Source organism: Magnolia sinica, chromosome 16 (genome assembly GCF_029962835.1).
Source record: "Magnolia sinica isolate HGM2019 chromosome 16, MsV1, whole genome shotgun sequence".
Taxonomy (NCBI): domain Eukaryota; kingdom Viridiplantae; phylum Streptophyta; class Magnoliopsida; order Magnoliales; family Magnoliaceae; genus Magnolia; species Magnolia sinica.
Genome location: NC_080588.1, coordinates 156,055 through 170,391, shown reverse-complemented (window position 1 = coordinate 170,391; position 14,337 = coordinate 156,055). Strand labels below are relative to the sequence as shown.

Sequence of the window (14,337 nt, the reverse complement as noted above, 5' to 3'; positions counted from 1 at the left end):
TGGGGGGATGTCTTCGAGAAATCTAAATGCGATGTTTTAAAGTGGGCTGTTGGGGTTAAAGATGTAAATATGTCTGTAGTTTTGACTCTTTTTGGTTTGTAGTTGGGTGTGTTCTTTGCTGCTTCTAAAGTTCGATCAGTTTATCCTTCAAAAAAAAAGAGTCCCACCGTCGACTGCCCATACCTATAGTCATTTTTGACTGATTATCCTAACCATCCATTCAATGGTTAGGGAAATTGGTGGTCCATATTGACCACACTACAAATGGTCCAATCAATGACCTAAACCATCCAACATGTGAGTCCATCCTTGATTGCTCATCCATCTAAAAAAGTAACATTTGCTGTATGATCCTAACCATTCATTCAATGCCTAGGGAAACAGATGGCCCATATTGATCATACTAAAGAATTCAATCATTAATCTCGACCATCTATAATGTGGATTCCACCCTTGATTCCCATCCCCTCATAAATCACTTTGCTAGATGATCCTAATATTCAATGCCTTAGAAAATGGGCAGTCACGGTCCATATTCATCATACTACAGATGGTTTAATCATGGATCTAAACCATCCATCATCTGGGTCCCACTATTGATTGTCCATCCAATCCAATAAAAGAATCGCTTTTCGGTGATCCTAACCATTGAATTAATGGCTAGGAATATGGACTGTCCATATTGATCGTGTTACAAATGGTTCAATTGTTGATGTAGACCATCCATCCCCACCCTTGATTGTCCACCCCACTCAAAATCACTTTGGTTAGGTAATTCTAGATTTCCAACCAATGGCTAGAAAATGGATGGTCCATTTGATTATAACCAACAGTGCCATCTTTTATTTAGACCATCCATCATGTGGGTCTCAACTTTGATTGCCCATCCCTCTAAAAAATACTTTGGTCAAATGATCCTAAACAGCACGTGTTTCCATCCTTTGATTGACTCTAAAGAGTTTTTTTTTTTTCTTCCTTTTCTTTAATAGCAACTTTAATTTACTAAAAGAAAGCAAAGAGCTTGAGAAAGCAAACAGAAGTGGGCGATGAGGTATCATCGCGCAAACAACAGAGAATTGGGGTCCCAAAGACCTACAAAAGAAGAATCATCATAACAAAACAAAAAAGGTCTTCAAAATTAGCGCCAAGATATCCCAATTACCAGCACTCTCCAAGAATTTCTACCAAAAGCTAGAAGAATTACAGAAAGTTCTGTTATTCTGCTCTTTCTAAAGAGAGGGTAATTGCCAGTGTTTTAAGTATCAACGATATTGACCGATATATCCCACAATATATCTTGTATCCCATGTGTGATACGAAACACACAGGTAGTGCCAATATATCCCACCTATTCAATTTGGTGAGCATTTTTTATTTTCAATCCATTGTTTTGTTGTAAATCACGTCAAATCAGTGTCAAATGGTTACAAATAAATGATTCTTCATGTTTTCCATGAAAAATCATGCATTTGAAGCTTCGATTTAGGGGAGATAGGCCAAGTTGCGGAAAACTAGAAAAAGTCAAAATTTCTCAATTTCTCACAAACCAGTTGCAATCTTAGTATCCAAACACCTAAATCAAACATGTACGTCACCTAATCTAGTGATTCTTCTTTTACTATTGAATGTATTGTTTGTGTTTCCATACATGTCTTCTTACATTTATAAATTATATGAATAGACTTTGAATATGCTTGCATCAGTTCAGTTAGACATCGCGTACATTAGGACCCTATACAAAGGAAAACCCTATTATGTGCACTTTTCTTTTATGATGTTTTGATTTCTAAGTGTGTATTGATGCCTTTTTCAACAATCCCTGAAGTTTTATTGAAAAATTCGATCAATTTACCGATATTCCCACGTTTACCAACAACAGCGATACATTATGCGATACAACCGATATATCCCATGCAATAACCTATATGTATCTGTATCTCAAGGGTGCGATACATTATGCGATAACGATATTTAAAACATTGGTAATTGCTAGTGGATTTCGAAAAATTCTAGTATTTCGTACATTGTGGTTCCCTATTTTTGGGGTACAAAGATGCCCCATTGGGCATTTGAATATAAGGGTATTCCAGTATCTAGCAGCCCAAAACGGAAAACTAGTTCTAGTGGAGATTGGGATTCCCAGGAATCGGTATGCCCTCAGTCCAAGTGGCACCCAAAGGAAACTACAGTCCTATAAAGCAAGCCTCTGATTTTGTTTACAATGAATTACCAGTCCCAAGGCAGCAACCTATACCTGGAAACATGTGAGATTAAGAGTAATTTATGAGCAAGAGTTTTTACCTCTGGAATGAAATCAATTAAGCCTTCTGGTACGAGTATGACACCATAATTGTAGCCAAGTTCTGCACGCTTGCAAATTACATCTGTAATGTAGTCTGTGACGTTTTTCAATGTCTGCTTCTTGGCAGCCACCTGCATCAAGAGAAATAATTATCACACGGTAACAATTAGCAGAAACAATAAGAGATGATCAATTACTATCCAATACTAGGTAATGCTTCAAACAGTCAACGTGTAAATACTCTAGCTGCTCCTACACATTTACATGGAGCAATGAATGGATGAAAATTAACAGCAAAAGGACACGGTACTTTATGTTTCCAACAAATTTAAAATCATGAGCATGTGATCAGTTAAAGCAAGAGTGTGTTAATGTTCATAGCAGTGATTAAAACTCAGCATATGATGAGTACTCAACCTAGTTAAAAATAGATTCACGGGGTGACCACTGAAAACAACTAATATCTACGGCATAAAACGTCATAATCAAATTTACTTGCATTTATATACTGAAACACAGAAAGTGAAAGAACAACTCAAATAGCTGAAAAAAGTAGAGGAGAAACTCGAACAGTTAAACAACATGAAACCAAGAACTCATTATGGGAAACAGACGCAACAATGCTTTCCTAATAAGCAAGGACAGAATTTATTAAAAGGAGAAAAGATGCATCAAAGGAGTTGTTAAAAAAACCAAGATATATCAAAGGATAAGAGCCCCAATGAAACAGATCCAGTCTTGCCACAACTTTCTTTCCAAGGGTGTCAGCAATCTCATTAAGATTCTGTACCCACAAAAGTAAAAGAAATGTTTGGGCCAGAAGTTAAAACGTTAATCTCAATGAAGATAAATGACAACATCCAAGGATCAGGGTCATTGCAGCCCATGATATGCAAGCAAACTATCAGACTTTAACAATAATGGTACATCTTAGCAGAACATATCAGACTTAACGATAATGGAACGTCTTAGCAGATCATATCAGACTTAACGATAATGGAACGTCTTAGCAGATCATATCAGACTTAACGATAATGGAATGTCTTAGCAGAACATATCAGACTTTAATGATAATGGAACATTTTAGCAGAACATATCAGACTTTAACAACAATGGAACGTCTTGGCAGAACACACACACACGGGAAATGGTACTATGAGGTTGACCTCATAGGAGCTTCCCACAATATCGAGCTCTGTGGGCCCCAACATGATGTGTAATGGACATCCACGCCGTGCATTTGGTAGGTCCCCTCTAGCTCATGGGATGTACCAAAAATCAGCCGTATCTGTAACTCAGGTGAGCCACACTATCTGAAACCATGCCTAAAACATCTAAAAGCACTTGGTGGGGCCCACCTGAGTTTTGGAATGGCCTAAAATTTGGTGTGATCCCTCATCCAAGTAGTATACACAATGGATGGGCTGGATGTCTAAACCACATCTCACTAGGCCCTATATACGATCAAGAAGGTTTCAATAGGCAGGCATACACTCTCAACTGTTGTCTGTGGTTTGGCCCACCTAAGTCATGGATTGGCCTGATTTTAAGGCCCATGGCTCACCATGGAAGGGTGCATCGGATTGATGGGATGGATGTCCATAAGCTTCCCATGAGGTTGACCCAGTGTTCAAATTATCTTCGATATTATCGAAATATCTCCAATATTATCGAAATATCTACGATATTATCTTTATCTCCAACTCAGCAATACCGATAATGCTAGTAGTATCAGAAATTCCAAGTATTAGGAATGTATCGCTAAGTATCGACAACGTATCAATATCGTTAATAGAATCACCAATATTTTCAACTATGTAAATTCTAGGTGTTGCTTGTATTGCCAATGCATCAATATCGCTAATGTATCACCAATATTTTCGACTATTTAAATTCTAGGTAATGCTTGTATTATAAGTGTATCGAAGATATTTCAATAATATCGCCAATGTATTGATATCATCAAAATTTTGTTTATTAGAAAAAAAAAATTATGTCAATTTTTTTTCATGGGCACATGGTTGTATGTGGTGTTCAATTTGTTATTGATAATATTGATAATATCTCGATATTATCGATATCACAACATGCACGATATTAAGACCACAATCTTTCGTTTCCTTTCCAATTGTTGATGATTACTTGGTGAAATATCATGTGTTGTTGATATTTTGCAATATCCATAGATGTTTGGACGGAAGGTTGGATGGTTACATAAGCCGGATGGAATGGTTGGATACTTGGACTGATTTCTTACAACAGCACATGCTTTTAAGGCCCCATTAAATGGAAACTTGTTATGTATGCATTCTTTTTGTAATTTTTTTTATTTCTAAATATACAAATATATACATTTTAACAACTCCTTAAGTTTCGCTGAAAATTCCACCGTTTTTCCCATGTTTCCCCCGCATTTCCGGTTATCAGCAATATCGATATTGTTTCTGTATCCCTGGCCAGCTAAACTTGTAGCGATACCGATACTTCAAACACTGGGTTGACCTCATGGTACTTTTTTCCCTATACTTACATACATGAAAAGGTACTATGAGGTCAAGCTGTGTGGACCTCACCATGACACGTGACAAACATCCACCCCATCAATCAAATGCAGCCTTCCATGGTGGGCCATGGCTCTAAAAATCATGCCAATCCGTGACTTAGGTGGGCCACACCACATACAACAGTTGAGAGTGGATATTCACTCATTGAAATCTTCATGATCATTTATAAAGCCCACTGAGATATGGTTTACAAATCCAGCCCATCCATTGTGTGTCCCACTTGGATGAGGGATCACAACAAGTTTGAGCCATATCCAAAACTCATGTGGACCCCAACAAGTGGTTTTAGATGTTTTAGGCATGATTTCAAACTATTTCAAATGGAATGGCCCACTTCAGTTCTAGAAACAACTGATTTTTGGGATATCCCACAACCTAGAGGGGACCTACCAAATGCATGGTTTGGATGTCCAATACATATCATGGTGGGGCCCACACAGCTTGACCTCATGGGAGTTGTCCCATGAGGTCAAGCTGTGTGGGCCCCACTATGATGTGTGTCGAACATCTACCCCATTAGTCAAATACACCATTCCATGGTGGGCCACATGCTTAAAAATCAAGTCAATCCATGACTTGGGTGGGCCACACCACATACAACAGTTAAGAGAGGTTACCCTCCCATTAAAACATTCATAATCATTTATTGGGCCCACCGAGATGTGGTTCACAAATCCAAACCATCGGTCGTGTGTCCCGCTTGGATGAGGCGACAGACCAAGTTTTAGCCGCATCCAAAACTCAGGTAGGCCCAAGTACTTTTATATATTTTAGGCATGTATTCACATGGTTTTAGATGGCATGGCTCACCTAAATTCCGTATACGGCTGATTTTTTGTATATCCCATAACCTAAAGGGGACCCATCAAATGCCCGGTGTTGATGTTCGATGCACACATCACAGTGGGGCCCACACAACTCGACCTCATGGGAAGTTCCCATAAGGTCGACCTTATAGTACCATTTCCCATAATATATATATATATATATATATATAGAGAGAGAGAGAGAGAGGGAGAAAGTTGATTTTTGGAATATCCCATAAACTTAGAGGGGACCCACCAAATGCACGGGTTGGATGTCCGATACACAGCATGGTGGGCCCCACAGATATATATATATATATATATAGAGAGAGAGAGAGAGAGAGCCGAATGCTTAGCTGCGCACCAGTTCGCACAGAACTCATGCAAACTTTTTGGAGAACTCATCATATGTCATGTGACTCCAAAATCTGAACAGTACACGTGAAGCAACACCTCATGAAACCCCCCGGGCCCAATTTTTTACTTTGATCCAAAACTTTGGTGGGCCATGAAAAATGAAAACAGTTTCCTCCCTTGATTTGCATTTCTCTTTGCTATGGCCCACCAGAATTTTAAATCAGGGTGAAAATTTGTCCCTTGGAGTTTCATGGGATTCTGCATCACATGGACCGTTCGGATTAGACGCCCATGACACATGTGCAAGGGTGCGTAGGTGAGCATGCCTCTCTCTCTCTCTCTCTCTCTCTCTCTCTCTCTCTCTCTCTCTCTCTCTATATATATATATATATACACACACATAGAGAGAGAGAGAGGGAGGGAGGGAGAGAGCTGAGTTTTGGGACATCCCATAACCTTTATAGCAATTATTAGGAAATAATCAAGTTAGAGCTGTAGCTATGAGTGCTACAGATGGTCTGATGAGAGGAATGGTGGGGCCCACACAGATTGACCTCATGAGAAGCTCCCATGAGGCCGACCTCATAGTACATTTTCCTATATATATATAATGACTGAACAAAGGGAAAAACAAATAACAAACTTATATCAGAAGAACACAAAAAAAAAAAAAAAAAATTGGGGATGCAGTATCTTCACACACAAGGCTTCGAAATTTGATGCAGCTTTGTGATTATTTGATTTTGAGGAGAGCCAAATATAAACCATCAAGACAACCATGAGCAAATTGGAAATAAATTACAACAGGAAATACTTTAGACATTCACATGCATAAAAAACTGAGGACCTACCTCTTCTCCAATGATAGTGATGTTTGGATGTGTCTGCAAAGCACACTCTAGTGTGATGTGCGACGCTGCACGCCCCATAAGCCTTACAACTGCAGATAGGAGACCATTGAGAATTATCAGTTAGCAACAATGGTTCAGGCACTGAGCCCCTATTGACCATCAAAAGCGAAAGAGGTTTTATGCTAAACTTATTATTGCAAGCATTTATTAAGAAGCCTGATCCTCCTACTTGCTTAATATTAGGAGAGAATTGGCAAGGTGGTCCACCCTAGGTCATGACACGAACAAATCAGTCAAGTAACAAAGACATTTTAGGAAACAAAAGGTTTTTTTACACATGCACTCACACCCCACACACAATCACGCACTTACACCACAGTGGAATTTCACCACAATGGGTACTCAAACCCATGACCTCGTGTTGAAACTCTTGTAAGTCAACCACCAAGGCATGAGTAGGGACCCAAACAAAAGGTTGAAATAGAAAAGATTAAAGAATTAATTATGGCAAAATAAACAGGCCTTTTATTTTTATTTTTATTTATTTATTTTAAGAAATTAACATCATCATCTAAGCCTACCTTTCAAAAAAAGACAAAAAAAAAAAAATCATCTGAGCCTTATTCCAATTAATTGGGGCGGCTAAATGAATCATGTTATGGAATTCCATTCTTTCAAGGGGAGCAAGAGCAAAATCACAACAATAGGAAAGAATCCACAAATACAAGAAAACAGCTTCCTAATTCCATGACTCCTAACATGTGAAAAAGACAACTTGGGATTACTCACGCAGCTTCCTATATCCACAACCCAGTCAGCTAATCTCCAAGGTAAGGAGGCCTGCCCAATGAATTATGTTAACGAATTTTCCCTCGACCACCACCAGCCTTAAATGGAGTTCAAGGGCTCGTTTACATTTGTCCACAATGCTCTTGCATCTCTGACTGGAAGGGGTCACAAACTCCCACTGACCATGAATAGGGCTGTCAACGGGCAGGCCTGGGATTGGCTTTGGCCCGGATTTTGAACTGTTTGGCTCAGGCCTGCTGGGGTGGGCCTATTCAAAACTATGATTTCGCTTGGCCCCGGCCCAGCCGATTGACAGTCCTAAATATACCCACATGCCTTTGATGGGCCCTAGATTCCCCCTCAAACAACCATCAAAATTTTAACATCAACATTCCCGTAGAATGGCAGACCCTTCGGAGAGATTAACAAACTCATTACAAGGTCCTTAATCAACTCAACCCCACCTCTTAGTCATATCCCCAAAGTCTGACCAAGATCCAACATTGCCTCAGACCCCCTCAACCACCCTATCCACATCCTCTGCTTTTTTTCCTGAAGGCTCAATTATTTTGATCTTTACAGACCATAGGATAGCCAGCAGATAGTGATCCACAAGGTCCAACCTTTAATCACTATCATCATTATCATCTAAGCCTTATCCAACTAATTACGTCAGCTACATGAATCCTTTTCCGCCATTCCACTATCAATGGCTATAACATTCGTAAGATCATCTATCATCAACATGAAGTCCCTTCTTAGTACCTCCACCCACATCCTTTTGGGCCTTCTCCAAGCCTATTTAGAGCCTTCACCTTGCACCAACTCACTCTTGACCGAAGCAATTCTTGGTCTCTGTTGTACATGACTAAACCATCGAAGTCTACTTTCCCTCATATTATTACATATTGGTGCTACTCCTGAGTTCCCTCAAATGCATTCATTTATAATTTCCATACTTCCTCGTCTTTGCACATTTCAGCTACACTCATCCTATGTATATGTTTTTCTTTAACTGCCCAACATTTATGAATAGGAATTCAGACCTCCACACTTTAAGGAGTCTAGCAATATTGGTTGGCATAATCCAATACACGATGGACAAATTGGAGAACTTCATCAAATGGGTAAATGGCAGGACTAAATGAATAGTTCCTCATCTCAGCATTCGTCGGACACAAAATGCAACCATTATTTATAATATGTTTTTGATAATTTCACTACTTATATTTAATCGTCCATTTATCATATGATGATCATTCCATGCAAGTCACTATTACCATTTGATTCCTTGTATTACAAGGGCTTTCTTACCCAAGCTTCAGGAGAATAATGACCATCCTATTCTGATGATTAGTGACTCAAAGCTACACATGAATGCAGCAAAAAATTATCAAAAACCCCTTCCTCTGTGGTCACCACAGACACTGCCACATATGGGCTCTCCTCTCAATTGTGGCCATTGTAGCTTTTGTTTTGACCCCCACCAGCTCTGGCCAATACCATTTGTTTCCTGGAGAAACAAGTATTTCCAGGACAAGGATCATTTAGACATTGAAAGTCTGCACTTCAGCCATGTCTCTCTTTGTTGCATGCTCCATCGCTTTCTTTCCCGGTCCATAAATATTCTGTCTAGTTTGGAGGTGATCAGTAGTAAGAATCTTATCAAGAACTGCCACCCAGCAGAGAGCCAACGCTCTATGAACGGCATAGTGTTTGTTCATTTATTTTATCATTAACAACATAGTTACTGATAGCCAAAGCAAGGATGTACAGGAAAGAGAGGAAATGCACAAAACAGCACTGGCTACAAGAAATGACCGAAGGTAGAAATAAAACTACAGGACCACTAAACTCATACTGCCACACCCTCCTATGCTGCTAGTATGCCTGCCCCCCCAACTGGCTCCAAAGTGAAAGCAAGAAAGGAGCAACCTAATGAAAAGGAAAAGCAAGAATCTCCTCAATAATATCCTTTTTAGTTCAAAGATTCCTAAATAATATCCATTATCCATGGATGTAAATCAGCACAGATAATCCATCTAATAATGTTTACAGAATCCACTTCTATCATCAGTAGCTCCATAAGGAATCCTATGAAAAAGAAAAGATAATGCAAAGCTAGGTACTGCAACCCAGAATCATTCAACAGTACCCAAAAAAAAAAATAGCAAATTAAACCCAGGACCTCAAGATATAGGAGTTCAGGATTTTGGAGAGGAATCTTGGCCTTGGAAAATATTGTGCTTCAAGGAGTAGCTTTTGGCATAGGAGATAGAAGGTCGATCAGATTTTGGGAATATAGATGGTGTGGAGAATTGCTGTTAAGTACAACATTTGATACTCTTCAAGCTGGCAACATGCAAGGAGGTAAGGGTCATCAAATACTTTGAAAGGTGAAAATGCAGTTTGATCCCCATTATTCAGACGTGAACTAGGTGAGGACAGGGAGGTAGGACTTCTTAATCTCAATGGTGTGCTTCATTATGTGTTGATTGATCGACAAAGGGAGGATAGAAGAGTGTGATTGTGGAACCCATCGCAAAATTTTGTGGTTTATTGGAAGTTGATAGGTGAGGGATGATATCACTACCACCGCCTCTTATGGAGATCAATAGTACCTCTGGATATTTGCAATTTTGGTCGGTTGGCTAGTCAGAAGAGTCTTAGGGCGTGTTTGGATTCACGTTTTCGTTGTATTGTATTGTATCCGGTACTATTCACGTATACGTTGGGTAATATTCAGAAAACATCCAGCGAAGACGTGCCACTAACCAATGTTTGGATAGGACGTATTGCTCTAGCCTGTATACAATTTCATGTCAGATCAATGTTTGGAAACGATCGGATAAGGGCCACACGATGTATATACGTGCGTGTAGTGGGGCCCACTCACTATTCCATTGAATGATCTGAGCCGTTCATTCACTTCAGAGGGTGGGCATTACCCTTGCCTAGGTGTCCTTTCGTTTCTATGCAAACTATTGCAGAATCTCAACCGTTAAACATGAAATGGATGGCGGAGTAAACACCCTCATGGGCCACGCTGATTTCACTCCAAAAGCACCCCCTTCCGAATGGTTTTTCGTCCTAAATCCAATGGACGGAGTGGATTTTCCAAGAAGCTTCAATAAGTGAGCCACCAAAGTTCACAGAGTCGACATACGTCGACTCTGTTGCGAAATAGGGGTTCCATCTTTTCGTTGTGGGCCACCATCATGCAATGAAAGGTGGATCTGAACCGTTCATCAGGTAGAGGGAGAAAAACCCATCAAAAACATGTTGACCTTTCATGGCCATGTACTTCCTCATGATCGCTACAATGATCAAAAGAAGACCGTTCGGCTGTATTTCATCTTGATTGTCTCAGTGGGCCACATCATCAAATGATCAAAGCTCACCATTCATGGTTTAAATCTCGAGAGGAAGATGATGGACGGTGTGGATTTGTCAAAAGACGGTCATACTGGGCATTACCAGCAACACAGTGAAAGAAGAAAATGTTTTCTTCCTGTTTACGTCTGACTGAACGTCCGGCCGGTTGCGCGGTACAATCCCATCGATGATGCAAAGTGGTTCTCGGGCGTATTCACGCGCGTTGAATGCGTCGCCCGCCGTTTGTTTCCAAACGAGGGATATGTCCCATCAACCCCACTAATACGATACTATATGCTCGAAACCGTGAATCCAAACACGCCCTTAGTGATTGATAATCTTCATTCTTCACATAGGAACATGATTCCCTCGAGGAATACTGCTTTTGTGTGAGGAATGAAGAAAGCATCAAGCATGTATAACATGTTTATTGTTTGCCCCTTTAGGCTTTATGTGCAAATTGCAGGGATGGTACCCAGGGCACTTTAGTGTCATGTGATCAATGCCAGACTCTATGAACACACTACTGGTTGCATGGGGATTGAGGCGAAAAGGTCAAAAATGGAAGGCCTTGTGGAGGTTATGTTTCGTTGCAATTTGGACAATATGGAAGGAGAACATTAACGTTTAAAAATAAAAGTGAAAGAGTTAAGTGGCTTTTTAGCTCTTGGCAATGGTCTTGAAGTTGAAGGACTTCGCTAGGCATGTGTGTCCCTCTATATAGTATTCATCTCTACTTAGTGAACACCATCTGTACCTCTTTGGATCTCTCAAATATTTCACAGTGCTTTGTAATGCTGGAACTCCTTCGGGGGTCTTAATAAAATTGTGACTAATGACTGATCAAAGAACAAAAACACATCAAAGAATTCCCCTCACCCCTAATAGTTCACAAGCTCCCCCCAGACCTGGATTGCCGACTGTCCAGTTTCATTTTCTGTTTCTTTAGTATTCTCTGCCAACTGTCCAATTTTGTTTTCTGCTGCCAACTGTACAGTCTTAACTTGCTTTCTAACTGTTTCACCAGCTGCTGACAAAATATTTGGACCTACCTGTTTAAGGCATGCTAGGTGCAGATCATAAGGAACCAACAAGCCAGCCAGACAAATCAAATCAAGTTTCCAGAAAACCAATTGATGCCAAGGGTGGCGAGTGGCGACCCACCCAGCCCGACGAGCACAACCTAGCTTTGGAACAAGCTTGGTTGGACCTCTTAGCTAGGACTGTCAATGGGTACCCAGAGCCGTTGATACCTGATGGACCCTACCAGATTTTAACGGATCTAGGTCCCATCTTTTAAACCCGTTAAGAGATCGGGTCAGGTTCAGGTCAGGTTTTAACAGGTTTGGGTCTAACATTTTGGACCTGGTTAAAATCAGGTATGGTCATGTTTGGGTCTGGTTAATTTTATTAGTACAATTATATATATATATCTAATATGCATTGATGATTTTAGCAACAAAATGAGGTTTCCTAAGCCACACACATGCAAAAGAGGTGCTTTAGAAACCATAAACGTGGTAAAGTGGCACATTTTTACAATCTAATCCATCCAACAGGTGGGCAACCATGTAAATGCTCTTATTTTTCCTAAATCCAATTCAAAGCCAAGATCCAAAGATCCGAAAGGTACCCCAAACCCGATCAGATCCAGGTCTGGGTATTCAAAACTAGACACACACCTGAAAGTACCTAGACCGGCAAAAATCAAACCCAGTTAGCCCGGGTATAGGTTTTATAGGTCACAAACCAAATCCAACACATTGACAGCCCTACTATTAGCTTGGCCCATGGGTTTGACTTGGGCCTGGCACACATGGCCCACAACTTTTGGGTTGGGCTTGCATTTTAGCTTGACTCACTTCATGCATACCATTCCAATCCTCAATTAGACAACCCATGTATCTTGAATGTAGACCGTTGGTTTCATTCCTTTAAGCGTTTATTTCTTTGTGCATGCATGGCCCACCTAATCAACGGTAGATTAGGAACATTCACATGGGCAATAGGGATTGCATCAATTTTTGGGCCGGGTTAGAACGAGACCCTGCCAACTTTTCCAGGCTTGGACTTGGAACTACTATGCTAGGCCCATGTGGGGATTGGGCCGGGCTTGGGCCTAGCCCATTGCCACACCTATGCCAAGCTTATACTGAAACACTGATGTCCAGCGTAGTGGAGCAGTAAAATTTCAATAGTTACAATCAAAGGAAATTGAAGGATAGAAAATGCAATATATAAGGTCCTAAAATATCATGATAAATTCCAAAATCGGTGAACTTACAGTGATAATATTTTCCTGTTGACCGAGCATCTGTCATGACATTGCCTATCATCTCCGCATATATCTGCGCAGTCGACAATCAACACCAGGTCAAACCAAAGCAAGGCTGCAAGCATGCCACTAATATGAGCTAATAGGGAACATCAGTTGACTATTTTTTGCAAGTAACAGTTTATTATGTTGTCAATAAAGTTGTGGCTTTGAAATGCAGTTGAGGAATTCCTTTCATTGGTATATTCACAATTTCACATTTGAACCACATGATGCTCATATACACAAGAACACATGATGGGTACTAGCAAGTTTGTTTTAAAAACAAAAACTAAAAAATGGCTTTGGTTGGGCATCAGATTCAAACCATATAGAGATTTTGGTTTTAAACAAAATCATACAGCCCATATATGGCTAGAGACCCAATCGGAGATGAGGAACTCAATGGATATGGTGAGGTATCCAACAACACATCCATGAAAGTGTAGCAACTTCAACAACTGCCACATTAAGATTATATATAGGCAATTTTTGCCTCCGATTACTGTGTTCCAAGTATTTCCTTGAAGAATTGGTAACCACCATGGAATTTAGAGCTGCACAACAGATATCAAGGTCATTTGGAACCCGACATCATGATAATTAGCGAGAAGCATGCATGGTTATAAGGTTTCCTACGGAAGGGAACTCAATGACGAGTTCTTCCAATCTCAGAAGTATGATGCATGCCGCATTCGGGCAAAACCACCACCAGTGATTTCAATATCTTGCAATGTCACCAATATATCCTACAATATATCGGTTATCCCAGCTGGGCAATATGAAACCCGGCTTTAATATCCATTTTTCATGGTATCGTGTACACTCCTTTATAAATTCTTAATTTATCGTGTGATATTCTGATACCAAGTGTGATATTGTAAAGGATAAAAGGAAACTAGCGCTATTTTGTCTAGAAATCCTCAAAAATTCACAAAAAAACTTTTTTTTGCAAAAATAAAAACCTCTTCATTGTGTT

General features: G+C 40.0%; 1 protein-coding gene across 1 annotated transcript in view; it reads right to left on the bottom strand.

Annotated features, from left to right (window-relative positions):
- LOC131229766 (pyrophosphate--fructose 6-phosphate 1-phosphotransferase subunit beta) overlaps positions 1–14,337 on the bottom strand; it is a 59,517-nt gene that overhangs the window by 22,317 nt on the left and 22,863 nt on the right. Inside the window, exons 7-9 of the mRNA XM_058225782.1 lie at positions 13,329–13,392; positions 6,881–6,969; positions 2,302–2,433 (exon numbers count right to left, since the gene is read on the bottom strand). Of these exons, the coding sequence (XP_058081765.1) occupies positions 2,302–2,433; positions 6,881–6,969; positions 13,329–13,392 (285 nt within the window). The remainder of the gene's footprint in view (positions 1–2,301; positions 2,434–6,880; positions 6,970–13,328; positions 13,393–14,337) is intronic.